At 46.8% G+C, this 23,006-nt stretch overlaps 1 protein-coding gene across 5 annotated transcripts in view; it reads left to right on the top strand.

The window, feature by feature from the left end:
* PRAG1 (PEAK1 related, kinase-activating pseudokinase 1) overlaps window positions 1-19,678 on the top strand; it is a 48,429-nt gene extending 28,751 nt beyond the window's left edge. For 4 of the 5 annotated variants that reach the window (XM_086380751.1, XM_086380748.1, XM_086380749.1 and 1 more), the window contains exons 5-6: window positions 11,930-12,669; window positions 18,150-19,678. In XM_086380751.1, coding sequence (XP_086236877.1) covers window positions 11,930-12,669; window positions 18,150-19,313 — 1,904 coding nt within the window. In that variant the 3' untranslated portion in view covers window positions 19,314-19,678. Of the gene's footprint in view, window positions 1-11,929; window positions 12,670-18,149 lie in introns of those variants that run through there. The other variant, XM_086380752.1, reaches the window with a different exon arrangement.
* Window positions 19,679-23,006: the final 3,328 nt, after the last annotated feature.

The following is a 23,006-nucleotide window of genomic DNA, read 5'->3' as shown; positions in this document are numbered from 1 at the left end:
TCCCTCTCCAATCACACATAGTACATCCACACGGCAATACGGTGGGAGGTCAGAAGCATATCGAAAGACTCCTGACTCCTGGGTACTGAGTCATTATATATACAGGTCTGCACTTGATTTCTGTCCTCAGGATTGGTTCACAATGGCAATCCCAAGTTCCCTCTCCCTCCACCCTCTGTCTCTCCTCTTCTTTCACAGACGTGCATACACACATATGCACACACACTTCGATACACAGCAGGTGTTTGTATCAGTGTTTGTTGAATTAAAGCATGGAGGCTTCATTAGACCACCACCAATCCCAGAGCTTCTGGATAAAGCTCTGATGCTTCATATGTGGGTATGTCCTGATTGGGCTTCCCAGGTGGCACTAGTGGTAAAGAACCCACCTGCCAATGCAAGAGAAGCAAGAGGTGTGGGTTCAATCCCTAGGTTGGGAAGATCCCTTGGAGGAGGGCACAGCAACCCACTAACCCAAGTGTTCTTGCCTGGAGAATCTCATGGACAGAGGAGCCTGCCGGGCTGCAGTCCATAGGGTCGCGAAGAGTCGGAAGCAATTTATCACACATATACACATGTCCTGATTGGGTATACAGTTGCCTCCCCACCCCCCTACCCCCCCGCCCCCATGTCTGCAGGCTCTGAATTCACAGATTCGAACAGGTTCCCAAGGTTAAATCTTTGGTTAAATCGATGGATGCCGAACCTGCAGATACAGCAGGCTGACGGTACTCTGCTGCTGTTTTGTATAAGACACTTGAACATCTATGGATTTTGGTATCCCAGGGGATTCCTGGAACCAATTCCCCCAGGGAAAACGAGGGATGACTGTATTCCTAAAAAAAACTATTGCTTTCCTGTAGTTTTGATGGGTAGTATTAGAACCTTCAGCCTTTAACATTTGTGTGAGTGTGTGTGTGTGTTGACTCCTGTATTTCTCATCGACTTGCCCGAGCACGATAGGTTTGAACGTGTGCTATCATGACCCTCTCAGTCCTAAGGAAATATTTCTTCTCCGTAGGCATTTTTTGAGTAGAAAGTTCCAGTGTGAATTTATTGTCACCAACATTTTTCTATCTAAAAGATTAGTGCCACTCAGACAGAAGCATAGAAGTCAGTCTGTGGTGTGTTCTGATGGGAAATTTGTGATAGCTCTGACTTAAAAACAGGAAATATCTTAGCCTTGATTTGGGTAGGATGTGGCAAAAGAACATTTTCTTTCTCTGCAGGTTATCCTGGGTGTCTGTCTTTTTCCTTTCCCCCTTCAATTGTGCAGAAATTTCTACAAAGCACATTATTTTGTGGAGGGCTGGGCTGGGCACGTGAACCATTAGACCCTGTGCTGGTCCTCAGGGACCTGCTCTCTTGGGATTGTAAGTGATTCCGTGGGAGGGTCTTCCATCTGCCACCCACCGGCTCGTGTTGGTGAGAACTGGACTAAACTGCTCCAGCACTTTTGTTTTCAGAACCAGCAAATCATGACGTTTGCTCTCGGGCTCTTACCGTCTAGCCAGGAAGGTAAGATTAAAATTCCTGACCCGTGGGTGGATGGAGTAGGCAAGCAAATTGGGCTGCTCAGAGCAAGAGTGCTTATGAAAGCGTCCAGAGAGAGAGGAATCAGTGAGGGCTGGTGGAGGGTTCAGAGAAGGCTTCCTGAGGAGATGGGACTTCAGCTCTTGTGTCAAGAGTGGTTAAACTTGAGGAGGTAATGGGAGGAAGAGGGGGTTTTGCAGGTTAGGGAATCAATTCAGGAGAAAAAAAGGCACAAGGTTAGCGATGCACAGGGCAAAAGGGTGAGACCAGCCTGACACACTTCAGTGGAAGCGAATGAGGGGCACTAGTCTACGAGGTGGTGGGAGGCCGGGGGCTGGCTGGTGCAGAGCTCTCCAAACCAGTCTGTGGAGTTTGGAAATAGGGAGCCACTTGAGGGTTTATGAGTATGTTGCTGCTAAGTCACTTCAGTCATGTCCGACTCTGTGTGACCCCATAGACGCCAGCCCACCAGGGTCCCCCATCCCTGGGATTCTCCAGGCAAGAACCCTGGAGTGGGTTGCCATTTCCTTCTCCAATGCATGAAAGTGAAAAGTGAGAGGGAAGTCGCTCAGTATGTTGGTGATACCTAACTCAGACTTTTAGAATTAAGATGAACACTTGTCCATCTGACACGGAGATGACATTGTAAACCAGCTATGCTTTGATTTTTTTAAAAAGGATACATTTTCCTGGTTATCCTTTCACTGTGAGCTAGTCAATGGAAATGTCCCTCAAAATCTAGATTCCTGGAATAACAAAAAAGTATATATTGCATTGGCCAAAAAGTTCGTTCAAGTTTTTCTGTAACACGTTATGGAAAAACCTAAATAAACTTTTTGGCCAACCCAATAGCTTCTTAACCAGACTCTGGCTTGTCAGAGCAAACCAGTTTCTATCTGCTGCTCCTACGTATGGCTCTGTACCCAGAACCCTGCTTTGAAACTGGCAAGAGACCACAGGAATTCTCTCTCTTTTCTCCTTTTTAATGTCTTTTAAACATTAATCTGGAGACTATCCAGAACCGCCAGTCATGAAATGTAAGAAACCCTTCATTTAGCCACTCATCATTAGCCAAGGCAGCTGGCTTCAATCTGTTGTTGAACGGTGAGCTTTTCGTCCCATGGATCCTTACTCACTTTTACCTTGGAGCAGAAATACTTACCCATCGTGCCTTTTGTTACTATTTGGCATCTAGTGTTGAAGCTGAAACAGGGAACCAAGACAGGAGAGGTAGAATTAATTCAAGAATGTAGCATCGACTTCTTTAATATTATATATAAAATCAAAAGAGACCATTCGATTATTGATTTTTGTCAGTAAGAATTCACTCATGAAAATGACGCATTTTGTGGATTCTGAGTCTATGGTATGAGCAAGCCTGAGTGAGTTGAGGACAAAGTCATTCCAGGGCATGTAGCATAGTAGCAGTTTTTAGAAACCTCCTGGAAACTCACCTGGGTTCATGGTGAAAATTAGTTTTCTTAGATCCAGGTTTTGTGCCCCACCCACTGCAAAAGTTTTTAATTTTATAAGAAAAATAAACATAATTGCAAGCGGTAACTTTGTTGCATTTTTAAAAAGCGAGTTTGTCTAAACTTGACAAAATATTTTGTATCAATGTTAATTCAGCTCTTTGTGCTTATGTCGCATTTCTTACTCCTCTGAGCACATCTGTTATCCCATTTGTCCATGTGGGCAGTTTCATTGAACAGTGGGTCAACTCGGTGAAAGGAAAAATCCATCTAAGCAGTTGTCAGGTTTATGCTTGGTTAGGGAGGGACAAACTGCATGTGTAAGGACAGATCTATGAACACTGCCAAGGGGAAGGTCATCTGGAGTGAATGGATGGATGGGGGTGGGAGGAATGGTCATCAGGAGACTCGTGTGCTTTTAAATGGTTACTTTTAAATATTGCAAACCTCATAATTGCATTAAGATCATTTTCCCTTTTGATGTAGGATAACATTTCAATTAAGAGTTCCACAGTTAAACAAACATCATGGATGCCAGGCTCCCATCTCCCATTGAACTGAAAATGTGGTCACAAGGGATAGACGAGAGGCCTAAGTAACCAGATAGTAGTGACTATAAACTCCCGTGAAGAAATATACCCAGGCAGTGTTTCTGTTCTGATTTTTGTCGCTGGCAAACCAGAGGCACAGAAAGTTCATTAACTATCTTGACAGTAGTGGGCTTGTATTTCTCAATAATAATGCTAAGAGGATTTTAAAAATATAGACATTAACGGAGTCACGATGTGCTTGGTTGCTCAGTTGTGTCAGACTCTGTGACCCCATGGACTGTAGACTGCCCAGCTCCTCTGTCCATGGGATTTCCCAGGCAAGAATACTGGAGGGAGTTGCCATTTCCTTCCCCAGGAGATCTTCCTGACCCAGGGATCTAACCTGGGTCTCCTGCATCTCATGCATTGGCAGGCAGATTCGTTACCACTGAGCCACCTGGGAAATCCCACACAACTATGGATTGAGTACAATTTTAGATGTTGAAGACACAGCAGGGACAGAAGTGCCACGTCCCTTCTTCTATAGAGCTCACATTCTGGTGAGGAGACACGGACAGTGAGGAAGATAAAGAACTCAGGTAGCCAGTGTGTCAGATGGCGATAAGTGCTACCGGGAAAAGTCAACCAGGAAGGGGGTGGGACGCACCTGTCAAGGGGAGACAGTAAGTCCACAAAGAGCAGACATCAGCCTGGCCCTCACTGAGCCCTTGCTCACCCACTCAGGCTCATACCTGAGCCTCTGTAAGAAGAAACAGTATTTTCAAAAAGGTGGTTCTGGGAGTTCCCTAGTGGTGTAGTAGTTAGGATTCTGGGCTTTGCTGTGGCCTGGGTTTAATCCCTGTTTCAGGGAACTGAGATCCTGCAAGCTACATGAAGCAAGCAAAAAAAAAAAAAAATGGTGGTCCTGAAAAAGATATCTAAAACTTCTGAGCCAAAAATAGTGTGTTTTCTGTTAATTAAGCAGGCTTGTTAGAATGCTTGATCCTAAATGGATGGGTTCAGTCTAATATATTCCATCCGTGTTTTGCTCTAACACTGTATCTCTCCTCCCAGCCCTCCATGGAGATAGACTGAGTCATGGGTTCTGTTCTGAAAGATCTATTACTAAAGATTGGAGAACTTATCCTAAAGAAAAGATAACCCATTTTTAAGTGTAAGTGTGGCCTGAGCCCTCACAATATCACCACACTTAAAGCTTCATCTTAGGTTAAGCTATTCTCTTTAAACTAAATTTAAAAACATGTTATTATTTCAGTAAAGTCCATACATGTCTATGATACAAATCTAAACAGTGGAGAAAGATATAAAATGAAAAGCCAGTCTTCAGACACTCCCATCCCAGCTCCCACCTGCACTTGGAACATTTTTTCTATATCATCCCACAAATTCATATCCATATTCCAAATATCATAAGCTTCAGTTCTACACATTTTTGTACTTACTGTATCTTGAAGTCCTTCAAGTCAGAACCTCTAGGTCAACCTCATTTGCTTTTCATGGTACATATTTTTTCATTGTCTGAATGAGTTAAACCCTCCTCTTGTCAATGCATATGTAGGTTCCTTTCATTACAAGTCTACAGTAGCATCCTGGGACATACACTGAGATAATTTGGTGAGCATATCTGTAAGATAACTTCTTAGAAGTGGAATTGATATGTCAAAACACATGTGCATTTTAAAATAGATGTTACCAAATTAACCTCCAAAAATGTCAATTTATGCTTCCATCAGCGGCATGCAAAAGTACCGTGAACATTTAATTTTACTGTTAATTTGGAAGCAAACCCTTAATGATTGTGTTATAATGGGAAAAATCATGACTCTGGAAGCACACACGGGCTGTAGACATGAAATAGTTTCCATGAGCCTGTTTTCCAGACAGACAGTGCTTCCCCATTTTGCGTGTCAGTGGCCTACTGACAGTTGATCACTGTTGATCACAGTGATCACAGTTGATCACGGTTTCTTGGGGTGCTTAAGCAGTCCAGAGAGACATCTCACAAATGCCGCATTTTCCATACAATTGTAAAATGCTAATAATGTGTTTCCATTTTCAGACCACGTTTGCCTTCTGGAAAAAGTAAGCATTCCTCTTGAAGGAATGCCATATGCCTTCCTTTAACAACAACAACAACAACAAAAATAGAGCTTAGTCTGTTTTGATTGTGGAACCAAACAAGAGCTTGTACAGTTTTCCTTTGGAGGAAAAAATTACTCTCTGTGAGTCTAAAACATACCCTCCACCCTGACCCTTAACATCTTCTGGGGGTCGGGGGAAGGGGTTTTGGCCAAAATCTGCAAGACTACCACTTCCTGTGTGATGCTGGCCTCCACCGATGGCTTCAGTTTTCTCACCTTGAACATGTAGGGATTGAAGCAGGCCATGGTGCGGACGAGGTTTCTCCATCTACTTTGTTCCCTCTGCCTTGCCTGTAGTAGGTGCTCAGGAAATACTGAGTGAATGAATGGATTAATATATACAGTTATTTCCAGCCAACCAGTCATTTCCTCTTAGCCTCATTTTAAAAAAAGATCCACAAAATGCTCAGTGTTTCGAACAAAAGAAAATTCCATTTACTTTCCTTTACAAGGTGGAGAACAGTCAGATGCCAAAGCTAAAGTTTGGAGCTGGGCTGGGGGGCTCTTAGCTGGGACCCTGCCATTCATCCCCACATTTGCTCCGGCCTCCCTGCTGTCAAGGTCTGTGCCATTCAGCCCTTTACATCCGCCGTCAGAGGGCAGAGCCAGGCGCCGAGGGAGCCACACGGGCTTATTTATACGTTTCAAAACTGGACTGACCACTTCCTCCTGAAGCCCAGCTCTCATTTTGGCTGTAGAGAACAATGAAAGTACCTATTAAAACCCAGCCAGAAGAGAGGACTCTATAATAAGAAAACCTCACAGTGCTGGGGTTGAACTTTTGGCCTGCGTTTCTGCATAGGAGTTAAGCTCTTTTTCCGGACGGTTGAAATCCTGGTTGCTCTTCTCTGCTTTCTCAATAGGATGGCACCAAATGAGTTCACCTTCCCGTCGGTTGTTCTAAGATCCCACCCCGCGCAGCATGTGATAGTCAGTTTCCTCCGGGGAAACACTTTTCTCTGAAGCACAGGCACTAAAGAGATGCGGATCTGTCCTGCTCTATGTCTAGCTACCGGCTTGATATGCAGAATTGAAAATTGAAAGGAAAAACTTAGGAAATGGGGATTATAGCTCTCTGGCCCTATTAGTACACAAAGTCATTTTTTAAAAAACTACCAATGATGTAACTGTGATGTAGGCAGACTTCCCAGGAAAGTATTTTCCATTCTTACCCTTTTTATACCCTTAATTGTAAGCCAGAATTTGGAAACAGAATGACCTAACACTGGCCTAAAACCCCAGGATATATTTGACTCTGTCTCGTGCACCCTTGGATCCAAGTCCTGAGAACATGGGCTGTTGGCCAAAGTGTTTCATGATTTTTTTAGGCACATTTTTCTAAACCAGTGGCTTGCCTGGGAGTTTGGAGACTATTTTAGGTGTCAAGGCATGTTTGTCCCCTCTTCTTTCTGGCTCTTCTAAATGCAGAGGGTGGCAGCTGCTGCACATAGCAAGAGTCTAGCCTCTGCAAGGTCACAGCCATGTTTCTGAGGAGGTGCCCCACAGAAGAGTCAAGAGCATGACAGAGCCAGAGAGGGCTTTCGGGGGCTCCCTGTGATTCCATAGAAGACGGCTACTGCCTATCTTGAGGTGGAGAAATCACAGTTTCATTGAGAAGCGTCACACATGGACATCTCTTTCTGAGAAGCCCTAAGAATATTAACAGCTGAGATGTTATTTATTTAGTCCTATGGTACCTGGGAGCCATCAGAGAGAATTACGGTCTTCTCATCAGTCATGGATCCATGTCTGAAGCGTGGATTAAGAATGCCTCAGGACAGAAGGTGGGGTGCCTGTTACCAACTACCAAATGTGTATGTAAAGGGCTTCCCAGGTGGAGGTGGTGATAAAGAACCCACCTGCCAATGCAGGAGATGTAGAGACACAGGTTTGATCCCTGGGTCGGGAAGATCCCCAGGAGGAGGGCATGGCATCCCACTCCAATATTCTTTCCTGGAGAATCCCGTGGATGGAGGAGCCTGGCAGGCTACAGACCATAGGGTCACAAAGAGTCAGACACGCCTGAAGGGAGTTAGCATGCACACACACACACACACACACACACATATATGTAATGCCCAGTTATACAGGGAAAGGGCACATTTCCAGTGAGCCTCACTTCACTGGATGAGGTCTGTGTCATGTAGTCCTGTCCATCCGCTGGGCAAGCGCCTGGCTGGGAGCCTCCCTGCTCAGTGCCATCATCTGACTGCTCGGTGCTTTAGGCAGTGCTTGTTGGGTGACAAACACTTAACATCTAAGAAATAAAGAAAAAGGAACCAGCCTACACACTAATCCTTGAAGCCACGCCTCCTTCTAATATCCAGTACTCCTGGCTAGAGGTTGCAGGATATAGATCTCATCAAAGCCACTGACTCACAGTTCCCACAAGAAAGCAAGGGAACACCTACAGAGCAAAGGAGAAAAAAATCACTTCCTTCCAACTGTTATTTTTTGTGCTAAAGCACAACCTCTTGGTTTTCTTTGGTAATCCAGGGTAAGAAGTGTCGCTGATTTTATATATATATATATATATATATATATATATTTTTTTTTTTTTTTTTTTTTTTAAGATTCCTGCTATTCTTAAAGACTGAAAAGTTTTCCAGCCACAGCATATGAGAGCTAGAGCTAGAGAACAGAGGAAGCCAGATAACCATCAGTATAGAGGTATTTTCTTTCAGGGGCAGCTTTGAGTCAGAATACACATGAGGAGCTGTTGAAAATGGAAAGAGTGGCTGAAATTGTAGACTATTAGTTTTGGAAGGGGCCTTTGTGGGGATGCAGTCTGGTCAGTTTTAAATGAGGAAACTCAGCTGAGTAAGATTGACAGCTGACATCTCTCTGTGCACCCTCAGGTCAGGGTAGAGGCAGAAAGGGATGTGGTGAGAGCCCTACAAGGAAGGCAAGACAAGCACACCAAATAAGAGGGTGGGTATAAGCATGAAGCTAAAAGAGGGGACTAGTCCACAAGATGATTTGTCACCGACCTCCCCGGCCAGTTGAACTGGGGAGCAGGAGTCATAGGCAGGGTGTCCCTGTTACTGGCTGTTGTTGTCCAGTCGCTTGACCCCATGGACTGACTGCAGCATGCCAGGCTTCCCTGTCCTTCACCATCTCCCAGAGTTTGCTCAAACTCATGTCCACTGAGTCGGTGATGCCATCCAACCATCTCATCCTCTGTCATCCCTTTCTTCTCCTGCCCTCAATCTTTCCCAGCACTGGGGTCTTTTCTAATGAGTTGGCTCTTCGCATCAGGTGGCCAAAGTATTAGAGTTTCACCCTCAGCATCCGTCCTTCCAGTGAACATCAGGGCTGATTGACTGGAATTCTGATCACACTCCACTCCTCCCCCACCCTTATCTTCTGAGTGTTGAAGATACTCTCTGCCTGAACCTGGTTCCCAGCTCCTGGGTGCAATGAGCTGCGTGTACTAATTCTGTCCTTCTGGGGGCTTCGCACTGGGCTTGCTCTGCTGTCGCTCACTGATGCTGGTCAGTGAGGCTGGGGCACGGATATCAACACCTGAGGACGTGGTCGTCCACCTTGCTGTCTCTTGCCTATGGAGAAGCATCTTAAGTAAGGAAACCACCCCCCACCCCGTGCCCTGCCCCATGTGGGATATGAGAGGCTTGGTGCCGGCCACTTCTGTCCCACTTCGGCTGGAGAAAGCAGAGAGACTCAGGCATGAACAGCTATCACATATGCGCAAGCAGCCCTACAAAGGCCTTGAGTGAAGTGACGCAGAACTAACAGTGGCCTTCCTGTGGGGCCTCTCTCCACGTGTCTCAGGCCTCTGGGTTTGTTGTGCATCCTCCATGCTAGTCGTCCTGCTGAGAGGAGAGGGGCTCAGAGAGGTAATGCGTGCCCTGCCCTTAGGAGGGGACATGCACAACTTTTCTGGCACCAGGGACTGGTTTCCTGCAGGACAGTTTTTCCACAGACTGTGGGTGGCTGGGGGTGAGATGGTTTGGGGATGATTCAAGCAAATTATAGTTATTGTGCACTTTATTATTATTACATCAGCTTCACCTCAGGTCATCAGCCATTAGATCCTGGAGGTTGGGGGCCTGCTGAAAATGATGGGTGCACATCATAACTGTCCCTTTCCTTAAATCTGAGACCCCTGTTTCTTTCACATTTTAACCTTCAGGAAAATAGCATGCATTTTACCACATATGGATAAAGTTAATGGGTTTCTTTTAATCCCTCTAAAAGCTTTTATTAAAATAGTGGGTACGTCTTTGAATCAGTTCTTAGAATGAAATAAATGAGTATTATTTCAGTTGGCACTTCCTTGTCTCCAATGTCAGTACCTTTTCTTAAATGTTTTTTTACTTGAACTCTTGTTTCACTGTGAGTTCTCCATTTCATGCAGTGATACAGAGATGAAGTCCAGTCTTCGCTCTATCTAGCCTGGCCATCCATCTCACCTTCTGTGATGTTTCTGGATGTACCTGTGCTCTGTGGAGACCTGGGGCAGTGACGGAACTTTCCCAGAATCATATCAGTATCCATGTGCACCACTCTGGGAACTCAGGGGTCTAGGAACCACTCACTTTTCTGCTGCTTCTTTTATAAAATCACCTTCCTTTGCCCTCTGGGCTTCCCTGGTGGCTCAGAGGTTAAAAAAAAAAAAAATCTGCCCACAATGGAGGAGACTCGTGTTCAATCCCTGGGTTGGGAAGATCCCCAGAGAAGAAAATGGCAACCCACTCCAGCATTCTTGCGTGGAAAATTCCATGGACAGAGGAGCCTGGTGGGCTACAGTCCATGGGGTCGTAAGAGATACACACAGCTTAATGACTAAACCACCACCACCATTGTTTGCCTTCTAAAATGTCTGTGGGCCTGCCCTGTCCCCCAGGCCATCAGTTTGTCAAAACTCATAGAATTATACACTAAAAAGGAGGCATTATATTGCAGCTAAACACTACCCTCTATAAACTGACTTTTTGAAAAAATCTAGCCAAGCCACACATGTTCACGTTTGTTGTTGCTGTTCCAACATTGTTTGCCACATATTAGAAGCAACCTAAGTAGCCATCCAGCGGGAGCTGGTTAAATAAATTATGATACTTGCATAAAATGATATAGTATGATCAGATCAGTCGCTCAGTCATGTCTGACTCTTTGCGACCCCATGAATCGCAGCACACCAGGCCTCCCGGTTCATCACCAACGCCCAGAGTTCACTCAGACTCACGTCCATCAAGTCAGTGATGCCATCCAGCCATCTCATCCTCTGTCGTCCCCTTCTCCTCCTGCCCCCAATCCCTCCCAGCATCAGAGTCTTTTCCAATGAGTCAACTCTTCGCATGAGGTGGCCAAAGTACTGGAGTTTCAGCTTTAGCATCTCTCCTTCCAAAGAAATCCCAGGGCTGATCTCCTTCAGAATGGACTGGTTGGATCTCCTTGCAGTCCAAGGGACTCTCAAGAGTCTTCTCCAACACCACAGTTCAAAAGCATCAATTCTTCAGCACTCAGCCTTCTTCACAGTCCAACTCTCACATCCATATATGACCACAGGAAAAACCATAGCCTTGACTAGATGGACCTTTGTTGGCAAAGTAATGTCTCTGCTTTTGAATATGCTATCTAGGTTGGTCATAACTTTCCTTCCAAGGAGTAAGCATCTTTTAAGTTCATGGCTGCAGTCATCATCTGTAGTGATTTTGGAGCCCCCCAAAATAAAGTCTGACGCTGTTTCCACTGTTTCCCCATCTATTTCCCATGAAGTGATGGGACCAGATGCCATGATCTTCGTTTTCTGAATGTTGAGCTTTAAGCTATGGGGCACCCGTTAAAAAGAATGAAATACACCTGGACATCATCTGATGCGGACTATCTCCAATCCGTAGTGTGGCAAATGAAGAAAAGGAATATTGAGATCAGTGGGCACCATTTGCTGTCCTTTGTGTAAACGTGTGTATGTTGCGTGTGTGTTTGTTTTGGTTGTTTGGCGGATCTGCAGAAGGATGCGTGAGAAATTGCCAGCAGTGGTGTCCTTTTGATTAGAGGGACTGGATGCTGAGGGACAGGATAGGAGGAAGACTCATTGGCATTGTATACCTTTTTTGCACTTTAATTTGTTCATATGCATATGTTGTCTCTTCAAGAAATAGATAAAAACAATATAAAATAAATTACTTTGATGGGGAAAAAAACCCACAGGACCCTGGAACTGAGCAGCATGGATTTCTAGCCTAGAATTTCTGTTTCTCTCTCTCAGGTCCGTCATCTGAGCCAGCTCACTCGCCCACCAACAGCAGGAAGAAGCTCTTTGCCCCCGTCCCCTTCCCTTCAGGCTCCACTGAGGATGTGTCCCCCGGCGACCCCCTGCAGCCCCCGCCTCTTCCCCAGAAGAAGCTCGTGAGTCGGGCGGCCTCTTCCCCCGATGGCTTCTTCTGGACCCAGGGCTCCCCCAAACCCAGAACAGCAAGTCCCAAGCTGAACCTCAGCCACTCGGAGACTAACGTCTGTGCCCATGAGGACTCCCACTTCAGCTACGCCTCAGGCCCTGGCGGCCGCCACCAGCACGTCTTCTCCGCTTCCGAGCCGCTGGAGAAAACTTCCAAAGGCAGTGGCCACCGCGGCCCTGTGCTGGGGCTGGGGGGCAGCAAAGGCCTGCAGGGCAAAGGGGTCTCCTCCGCCTCGTCCTCTCAGCTGAGCGTGTCCAGCCAGGCCTCGGCGGGCAGCACTCAGCTACAGCTCCACAGCCTCCTGAACAGCATCAGCAGCAAAGAGGGCACCTACGCCAAGCTGGGGGGGCTCTACGCCCAGTCCCTGGTCCGCCTTGTGGCCAGGTGCGAGGACCTCTTCATGGGTGGCCAGAAGAAGGAGCTGCACTTCAGCGAGAATAACTGGTCCCTGTTCAAGCTGACCTGTAACAAGCCCTGCTGTGACTCGGGGGATGCCATTTACTATTGCGCCACCTGCTCCGAGGACCCCGGCAGCACCTACGCCGTGAAGGTAGGTCTCACCCCCCCCCCGCCTCCCGCTCCCCTGCCGTGCAGCTGGCAGTCCTGACTGGCAGCCCTGTGGCTTGAGAAGTCCTGTGCCCTCGGCCACCTCCCAGAGGAGGGTCATTTCCTGGAAATATTCAGTGAGTTCACTCTGCCTGGCCCAGGATAGTGTGAGTTGTATGCACGGGTTCAGTGGAGGAAAGAGTGAGCTGAATGTGGTCAGCCTGGTCATCACGGGCAGCCCAGAGCCCGGGATCTGTACCCATCCAATGAAGGGATGTAAATTTGAACTCCTTGAAAGTCAAGGGGGTGGAGGTGCTTTTAGGAAGTTCTTTGCTTCTGCTGACCCAGTGGACCTGAGAAAATGATCTTTGAATCACCGCTCCGCTTCCATCCTGAACATTTTCTTGTGTTCAAGTGCATCAGTTACTGTCCCCTGCCTCCTGGGGCTGGACCTGGGGGCTCCTTCACTGTCAAGAGACAGCTGACCTCTCCATTTTGAGGAGGAACGAGCCTGGTGGGACAGGCTTTTAATCCTTCTTGCCCATGGCGTAGAAAGTGATGTGGCCCAAGGGGGCCACTTGGTACCAGGTCTGCTGCTGGATCAGAACTTCTGGATCAAGGGGTTTGGTTTTTTAGATTCATGATTGTGATGTGCAGCTTGGATTCTAAGACCTCCTGTAATAATGAAGAGTTAGCCAATTCTGAAGAACAGTGCAGAAAATTCGCATTCCCAGAGAACATTAGAAGGCAGTGTTGTTCATTTCATCTGAAATCTAAACCATAAGGAGGGACTTCCCTGGCAGTCCAGTGGTTAAGGCGTCACCTTCCATTGCAGGGGATGCTGGTTTGATCCCTGGTCAGGAAGCTGAGGTCCCACATGCCTCCCAACCAAAAAACCCCAAACAAACAGAAACAATATTGAAACCAAATCAGTAAAACCTTTAAAAGTGGTCCATATCAAAAAATAATAAGGAAACCAGCAGATAGACCTTGAGCCTGTTAAGGAAGAGAGTCCCAGTGTTCTCTGTGATTCTGCTGGAGCCTTGGCAGATCAGGGAGTATCTCTGTAGTGTGTGAAAAGGAAATTTCTTTTTAAATTTTTTTAACTTTTTTTTATATTGGAGCTCAATATTTTATGAAAAGGAAATTTGAAGAATTTCAAGTATTCAGAGTCTAGGGAACAGCAGCATCAATTTGCAGATGTGCCTGGCCTGATGATGGGGTGGAGGTGGGGTGCAGAGCATCCTCCTGCACGTGCCGCCGTTCCACTTCATTAGTGCTGGTTCTGGATGGAATAGTCATCTGAATCCTCTGGGTCCCCAGGAGGGGGAGCAGGCCCCTTCCCGAGCTGCCTGCCTGAGGCCGAGCTCATCCGTGTCTGGGATGCAGGAGCTTCGGTTGCAGGCTCGCACCTGCTCGGGCTCACGTTGGTTCCTCTGTTTGTGGGCTTTGCCTCCTGTGGCAGTGAGAGAATGAAGCCAGCTCGTGTAGCCCTGCTCTACGAATACAGGGTAGGAAAAAAAGCCTTTGTTACGTGTGCTGTCGAAGCTGTTTCATGCCTCAGTCAGCCAGAACTCCAGTAATTAGGGACCCGTGTTAAGTTGGCTGGGCCTTTTTTATTTCACAGACGTGACTTAGCCCAGATTTTCAACCACGAAGCAGGCCAAGGCACCAAAGTTTAAAGCGAGACTTGGCTCAATGAAACCTTTGAAATTGGAGCTGAACCAGTCTGTGTGAAGGTCTTGAGCCAAAACCTGAGCACAGACCCCTGAAAATGATCTTGCGGGATGGTGAGGGGAGGTGGGGGTGGAAGAGAAGCCTTTCACGCACCTCCTCTACCTTCACTCCTAATTTGACACTGTAGAATGATCTTGAGGGGCCCTGCCCAGGGCTCCCCCACTGGTTAACATGCACCCCGTCTTTTGTTTGAGGCAGTGAGGTCTTGCCAGAAGACCAGCTCACTGATTCTGAATCCCATCCAGGCCAGTTGTCATTTACTCTGCTCCTTCATTTACATCTCTGTGCAAACTGCCTGCACTCCCGAGGAGAGTTTTTGGTGGGCTCAAGCCTTTGATACCCTGGAGAAAAGGTTCCTTGGAAACGCATCCCAGGCCCGGCAGCTGCGCCCTCTGGGTTTGTATAATTACCTGCCAGCCACCTCTGGATTGCCTGGCTCCACCACCAGGTTACCGCCAGACCCACAAGAGCAGTCACCATAGCAACCTTTCCCGGTGGGTGCTCACCTGGGCTAGGCTTTGTGTTGAAAGCTACGTCTGTGTTGTATCTTTGAATGTTCCCAGTGGCCCTGTGAGGAGGGACACTGCCCTTGAGATACAGAGGAGAAACAGACTTTGAGATAAATACAGTCAATTCTCAATATTTGGGGATTTCATATTTGTGAATTTGGCGCTGAAATTTTTTTGTAACCCCAAATAATAAATACTTGGGGGGCTTTAGCGGTCATTGTGCACTGTGCATCTGCTCTGGCCATGTGCAGAGTTGGGGAGATCCGAGGTGGTCAACACGCAAATCCCTAGCTGAGGTGGTACACGGGGACTCTCCACCTTCTTTCTCAGCTCTCATACTGTAAACCAATGCTTCATCTTCACACTTTTTTTTTAAAGGGTGATTTCACCTTTTAAAACAGCCATGCCAAGCAATGAAGTCCTATCTCATGATCCTAAGGTCAGGAAGACTGTGATGCAGTTTTGAGAGGGTGTTAGATCAGCTTCTTTTCAGGCATGAGCTACACTGCTGTCAGCCTTAAGTCACTGTTAGCACAGTTGAGGTACTCAGCAGTATCTATGAATAAGGCGTCTTTAAACAGAAACACACATACAGCAGGGTTATCCATTGGCCAGCTGATGAACATCTTGTGACCGGAGATTTGTAAGAACTTCACGTTGTGTTTCCCCAGGAGCAGTGGTTCAGCATTCATGCGTTCAGTGTTTGTGACTACTTAATAGAACATAACGACCAACCGAAAAGAACAAGAATCAAGGGTAACTGGCCAATGTTTGCAGAGTTCATATTTAAACTAAGGTCCTTTTCACCCTAAAGCTCATACTCTTCACCTCCAGAACACTTCTCAGCTGTATAATCTTGGGCAAATAACTTAACATTTTAAAGTCTCAGCTTCCTGCCCTGTAGTAACATCTATCTCATGGAGTTGTTCAATGAGATTTAAAGAGACACTACAGGAAATATGCTTTATAGGCACCATATGAAAGTCATCTGGGTATGTTGTAGTTGAGAAGCTCTCACTTGTATCCATAGGTAGCACTGCAGACAGGCCCATACACAGTGGTTGTTGGGATTTATACACCAGACTGTGTTTTGAGGACCACCCCAGCCGACAATGTTCCGGAAAACTGCCATTTAAAAACCAAATATAGCTGGCTGGGCTCAGATAAGAAAGAACCTACAGCAGTGCCTTTTCGACATGTATCCTGAAACCACTTTTGTTAATGGAAGAGAAAACACTGTCTGGGATAAAATGAGCTTCCCTTTTATTTCTATTCTACTTTTCTAATAAGAGAGATCACTAAATTAATGTGTTCCCTCCCCCCGACCCCCCAACCCTCCAATTATCTTTTAAAAAGTTTTCTTAGTAGCTGAGCTCCTTTATGCCAGGTTTCATGCTGAGGTTTGTAGAGCTGCAATATAAATAAATCTCTTTGAAAAGGTACTTGCAGCAGAACTTCTAAAAACGTCACCTGTAAGCATTGTGGCGCTCCATAAACACCGCCGTGATCATTCAAGTATAGCCATGCAGCAGCCGGAAGGGTTATTTTGAGATTGTTTGATGGGTGATATTTTGTAGATGGGGCCAGATGCCTTTCTTCTCAGGATTACATACTGATCCTTACCCTTCTACACAGCACGGCTGGGGCTGCACCATCCCCTTTGCAGGGGAGTGCCCACAGACCATCTGCAGTCTCTTTCAGTATAATTAATTAGAGGGGATCAGGCCTGATGGGAGGCCATTGTGTGTGACTCAAGACTCCCAGTTGTGCGGCCACCAGATGAAGATTCTTGTTGCTCAGGATCCTTAGGTAGCTGACGCTGTCATTAGTACAAAAAGATGTAGGAGAGGCGGGAAAGACACAGAGTAGGAATTCCCCAGAGAACTTGAGATCCTCTGCTTGTTTATTTCCATCTTCAGAGGGTGCCTTTGGGCCCTTGGGCTTCCCTATTCCCTGGAGAGCTTTCTATTTTCTTTCAGTTGCTATGACTCACCCTTGGAAGAGTGGCTTGCACTTAGCAGCTCCACTAAAATCAGCCCCATGGATTGTGCCAGTTGGTAGGCATGGCATATTAACCTGGATCTAGAAACCAGGGCAGCCTAAGAGAATTTGACCAAGTCCTAGAGGTGTGGGGCCTGCATCTCTGCCCCTGAGATTCCCCAAGAAGGGAACATCCGAGCAATCAAACATATCTGCTGTCAGGTAGCTGCCAAGTCAGGTGCGGTGGCTGGGGAGTGAGGCTGATTGCCTGAGGAAGCTCTTACCTGGCTTCCTGAGAATTTGTCCAGTCCACGTTGTGGGCAAAGAGATGTCTTCCTATCAAGGGAACTCATTCTGGCTGGATTGTATGATCATTTTTGGTTTAACTTTTTAAGAAATTGACCGTCTGTATCCAAAGGGGTGGTACCATTTTACATCCCACTAGCTGTATCTGTGGAGAAGGAAATGACAACCCACTCCAGCGTTCTTGCCTGGAGAATCCCAGGGACGGCAGAGCCTGGTGGGCTGCCATCTATGGGGTCGCACAGAGTCAGACACGACTGAAGCGACTTAGCAGCAGCTGCATCTGAGACTTCCCATTTCTGCACATCCTCATAGACGCTTGGTATTATCATTTTATTACAGCCATTCTGGTGGGTATCACCTGGGCTCTCACTGTGTTTTTGACTTGCCTTTCCCTTATGACTCATGATGTTGAATATCTTTTCATGTGCTTATGGCCACTTACATAGTTCTTGGGTGAAATGCCTGTGAATATCTTTTGCTGATTTTTTGATTGGATAATTTATCTTACAACAGCTTTGCAATAATTCTGGGTACATTCTGGATGGATATGTGTTTTGCAAATATTTCCTCCCATTCTGATACTTGTCTTCCCAATTTTCTTAATACTTTTTGAACTCCACAAGTTTAAGATTTGATAAGGTCAAGTTTGTCTGCCTTTTTCTCTTTTGGACCATGGTTCTGGTGTGGTCACTGAGAAATCTTGGCTTAGCCTAAGGCCTCAAAGATTCTGCCCTGTGTGTTCTTCAAAAGTATGTATGTTTTGGCTCTCACACCTAAGCCTCTCCATTGTGACCTAGGTCTCTGTGACCCATTTTGAGTTAAATGGTGTGTGCCAGTGGGCAGTAGGGGTGTAAGTTCACCATTTGCGTGCGGATGTCTAAATGTCCCAGCACTGTTTACTGAACAGAACGATGGCTCTGGCTTTTGACCTCACTTCCGCTTTCCCCCACAGATCTGCAAGACCCCCGAGCCCAAAGCAGCCTCCTACTGCAGCCCTTCAGTGCCCGTGCACTTCAATATCCAGCAGGACTGTGGCCACTTTGTCGCCTCTGTGCCCTCCAGCATGCTCACCTCTCCCGACGCACACAAGGACCCTCTGTCTGCCCTGCCCTCACATCCCCCCGCCCAGGAGCAGGACTGCGTGGTGGTCATCACTCGGGAGGTGCCCCACCAAACCGCCTCGGACTTTGTGCGGGACTTGGCCGCCAGCCACCAGTCTGAGCCGGAGGTTTACGAGCGGCGGGTGTGCTTCCTGCTCCTGCAGCTCTGCAACGGGCTGGAGCACCTGAAGGAGCATGGGATCATCCACCGAGACCTGTGCCTGGAGAACCTGCTGCTGGTGCATTGCGCCCCCCAGGCCTCCCCCGAGCCTTCCACCGCTGCCTCCCTCCCTCCCACCACCACATCCCCTGCCCCTGCGGCTACCCCCTCCTCTGGCCCCTCAGCCACCGTCCCTACCAGCGTCAACCCCACCCCTCCAGCCGCCCCCGCCTTTCAAGGAGGGTCCAGTGAGAAACACTTGCCCCGGCTTATCATCAGCAACTTCTTGAAGGCCAAGCAGAAGCCAGGTGGTACCACCAACCTGCAGCAGAAGAAGAGCCAGGCACGCCTGGCCCCCGAGATCGTGTCTGCCTCCCAGTACCGCAAGTTCGACGAATTCCAAACGGGCATCCTCATCTACGAGCTGCTCCACCAGCCCAACCCATTCGAGGTGCGGGCGCAGCTCCGGGAGCAGGACTACCGGCAGGAGGACTTGCCCCCGCTGCCCGCGCTGTCCCTCTACTCGCCAGGCCTGCAGCGGCTCGCCCACCTGCTGCTGGAGGCCGACCCCATCAAGCGCATCCGTATCGGCGAGGCCAAGCGCGTGCTGCAGTGCCTGCTGTGGGGGCCCCGGCGCGAGCTGGTGGAGCCGCCGGGTGCCTCGGAGGAGGTGCTGTGCACCACGCTCCACAACTGGATCGACATGAAGCGAGCCCTGATGATGATGAAGTTCGCCGAGAAGGCGGTGGACCGCCGGCGCGGGGTGGAGCTGGAGGACTGGCTCTGCTGCCAGTATCTGGCGTCGGCCGAGCCCGCAGCCCTCTTACAATCACTGAAGCTCCTACAGCTTCTGTGAGGCAGCTCCCAGCCCCTCCTCTGGGCGGGACCCCCATCCTACCCCTTTCCCCGTGCCCTGCTTTGCCTTGGAAACATCTGTGTCTCTTGGGAAATGGTACAAATGACTGTCGTACTTGGATGTAATATATATATATATAAGATATAAATATGAAAGATTGTGGATGTCATTGCCCACCGTGGTCTAGCCTCCTTTTCTCCTGTAGTCTTGCAGTTTCCTCTGCAATTATGTACATTTCTAGCTTCTTGCAAGGTCCTGAGGACAGTGCCGCCCGCAGAATGAAGCCTGGACTCTGGTCTCACTACCCCATTAGGCGGTCTCTTTACCTTCTTGTCAAGTGGCTATTAAAAAAAAAAAAAACAGAACCCTCCATTTTTAATTAAAATTGCTGGTTGAGTCGTGAGCAAAGCTCTTTCATCCCCAAGTGGGTTAATACCTTTGGTGGGTAAAATCATTTTAAGCCCTTGAAACAGTGGCTTCAAGACCACTTGAACTGTCCCTGTTCTTCTACTTCTCGTCAGAAGGAGCATCAGGCCACAAGAGCCCAGGCATGTGGGGACCAGTTCATCTTCCCTGCTTCTCTCTCAACCTAACAGCCTCTTAGGAAGAAGCCAGACACAGCTGGTGTGATCCCAGAGTTTCAGAATTTAATCCCACTGCTTGAAATCCATTTCCAGTTTGCTAAAGCTGGTTATCATTTGTATCAGAAGCCTGGCTGAAAGCAGAAGCCACCCCAGATGGTTCAAATGACGAGAACTTAGCAGGGGACCACTTAGAGGGTTGCGGGCAGGATTAAGAGAAAAACAACGGATGGTGAGACAAAAAGCAAGGGCTGGAGTGGGGAGGGTTCACTCAATCTGTTACCCACCTGTCATCCCCAGGCCAAGACCAGTGAGACGCCAGAGAGCAAGGGGGCCTGGGTGATACAGCCGGCAAGACTGACTTCCCTGGCAGGATTGGGAAGAAAGGGTGGAGTGCTGGGTGGGGAACAGCCCGCTGTTAATGGTGTCCTAGATAAGGGCAGTGCAAGAACTCAAAAGTGTTTCTACTTTCAGGCCACTCACCCACCTGCTGCTCAAAGCTCCTTTGGGTTTCCATTTTTTAAAACTCATTCAGTTGACACATGTATTGGCACCTACTAGAGTCAGCATTTGTTACCATGCCTTTAAAAAGTGCTTCAGAGAAAATTCAGAAGCACCAGATCTTTCTTCCTCAAAACTAGACACAGAAAAAAATCAATAAACACCCATTTGAAGGGAAATAGCCCAAGAGCCTTGTATTTGCTACCTAAAGGGTAATCTTTGAAGTTGTGAACGAATTTCTCAAACCTTGTTAATAACAATGGACAAGTTTAAAATAAATTCCAAGATCTTAATGGATGTCCTAGGAATCTAGGAAAGTGGCCAGCAACCAGGATGGCAAAATCTCCCAGGTCCCCTTCTGCATATTTTTAAAATAATTTTATTGATTTATTATTGGCTGTGCTGGGTCTTCATTGCCACGAGGGCATTTCTCTAGTTGTGATGAATAGGGCCTACTCTCAAGTTGCAGTGTGTGGGCTTCTCATTGCAGTGACTTCTCTTGTTGCAGAGCTTGGGCTCTAGGGTGCATGGGCTCAGTAGTTGCGGCTTCCGGGCTCTAGACCACAGGCTCAGTAGTTGTGATGCATGGGCTTAGTTCCTCTGTGGCATGAGGGACCCTCCCAGACCAGGGATTGAACCCCTGCCTCTTGCATTGGCCGGAGGATTCTTCACCACTGACCTACTGGCAAGTGCTCCTTCTGCGTATTAATTTCACTCTTTTTGCAGCCATTCCAGCCTGGGACTCCAAGTAAACACAGTCACACTTCCAAGCATCTAAGGTGAACCGTGGGCCTTTGAGGCATATATGTCATTTCAGTGGTTGTTTGAGCATTGAGGGAAAAACCGGCTAAAACCAGCTTCCAGCTATGTTTGTACAGAGAAAGAGTTTTGAACATAGAAATCATGATTCTCCATAGGACCCATCTGTTTCAGAGGGTATTATTTTGTCAGTTGTTTCTTCCTGGGAATTTTCCAGGCAAACCCTCCACCCTCAGTTTGCTGTCTTTGCTTTCTTGTTCTTTCTCACATCAAATAAATAAACAATGGAGAGGGAGGAAGCAAATATTCTGCCAGGGGGAATGCAGCGCTATTTGGAAATAACTGTCACAAGAGGCAAATTTTAAACCTCTGAATTAATTGCACCTTTTTTATATGCCACCCACTTCAGGGGGAAAAAAAAAAACACTGAGATGGTAGAAAAGATTTTCAGAACTAAAATGAACCCCAAAGTAAAGGTGGAAAGAGAAGGAACTGTAGCAGTAAATTCTAATTAAGAAGAATGGTAGTGATCAAACATAAGACTTACTTCTGAGCTTAGGTCCACCAACCTAAGAAAAGTAGAGAACAGCCGGGTGTTCTCCATTTTTGGATAATTCTTTGGGTAATTTCAGGAGACAGTTCATCGTCAGGAACAAACCTTTTCCTGATGCTTGATTTTGAAGGGATTTTGTCAAGGATTTCCTTGTTTAAAGGCATTAAATAATGTTCCCAACAGCACACACACACAAATTAAAAAGACATTTTTTTAGATAGGGCAATTCCTTATATCCACCATTGGTGAAATCCACAGATGAACATTCAGGTCTAGTTTAATTGAGATGATTCTGCAGGGCCCTTGCCACTCACTCAACTCCACAAATCAGCCTTTTCCATGAACGGCAAGTCACGCGGCTACAAATATTAGGTTTGGCAAACAGCTTCAGGCACACAGAATTCCAAATATAGGTTTTTTGTTGTTTTTTTTACCCCAACATATACCTGGGATGCATGACTACTTCACAGAAACATCAAGCACCAAATAAATTTAAATCCAGAAACAGAGTTTCTTCCACAGGGGACCAAGGTTCAGAAAGAGGCAGCAACCTTTGTATGATGACAGTCTTGGAACATCTGGCTATCTAATAGTCCTGTTATCTGGGAGTTCATCTCCTTTCTTCTCGGCTTTAGACCCAACTACTAGTATTTAAACCTCTAGGTTCTTTTCCCTCCAACTCTGAATCAAGTTGCCCACATAGCCTTTCTACATTATACTTTGGGTTGTTAACGGGCTTTTTCCTTTCCCATGCCCAGATGTAGAATCATTTTCTTCTCCTAAATTCTTTTATGCAGGTGTTACAAGGCAGGTGTCTAAATTATTGTATCCTTGCTGGAAGCAAAATAAGTACTTCAGGGAGGATTTACTTATGGTAGCACATGGCTCAGCTCTAAAAAGACGGGGCTCTGTGGAGCTGTAGTTACCACTCCGTGTGAGGCATCCTGGTTTCCAAAGGCTTGGGGCTGGAGAAAGCCCTCTTGTGAGGCACGTGTGTACACAGAACAATGACGAAGATTTTGAAGAGGGAAGACACATATTCCTTTAATGACTTCTCTGAAATGTGTTCTTTTAATATACCGCCAGTCAAGGCAGCAGCCCTTTCCCACTCTGATGAGTGTCTGTAAGTCTTTGAAGATCTAAGTGTAAGCTTATTAAGTCCCATTAAAGTAGTAGATTTATAATGTAAAATCTGCTTGGCATGTTTAATAGAGGGTGAGGTAAATGGAATTGATTTATTAGAAACCAAAATTTAAAGCAATTGCTGTCATTTGCTAAAAATAAAAGGCAAGAATAAAA

This window comes from Bos grunniens, chromosome 27 (assembly GCF_055505025.1).
Source record: "Bos grunniens cultivar Pamir isolate PY7600 chromosome 27, Bosgru_T2T1.0, whole genome shotgun sequence".
Classification (NCBI taxonomy): Eukaryota; Metazoa; Chordata; class Mammalia; order Artiodactyla; family Bovidae; genus Bos; species Bos grunniens.
This window is presented reverse-complemented; position numbering and strand designations above follow the sequence as displayed.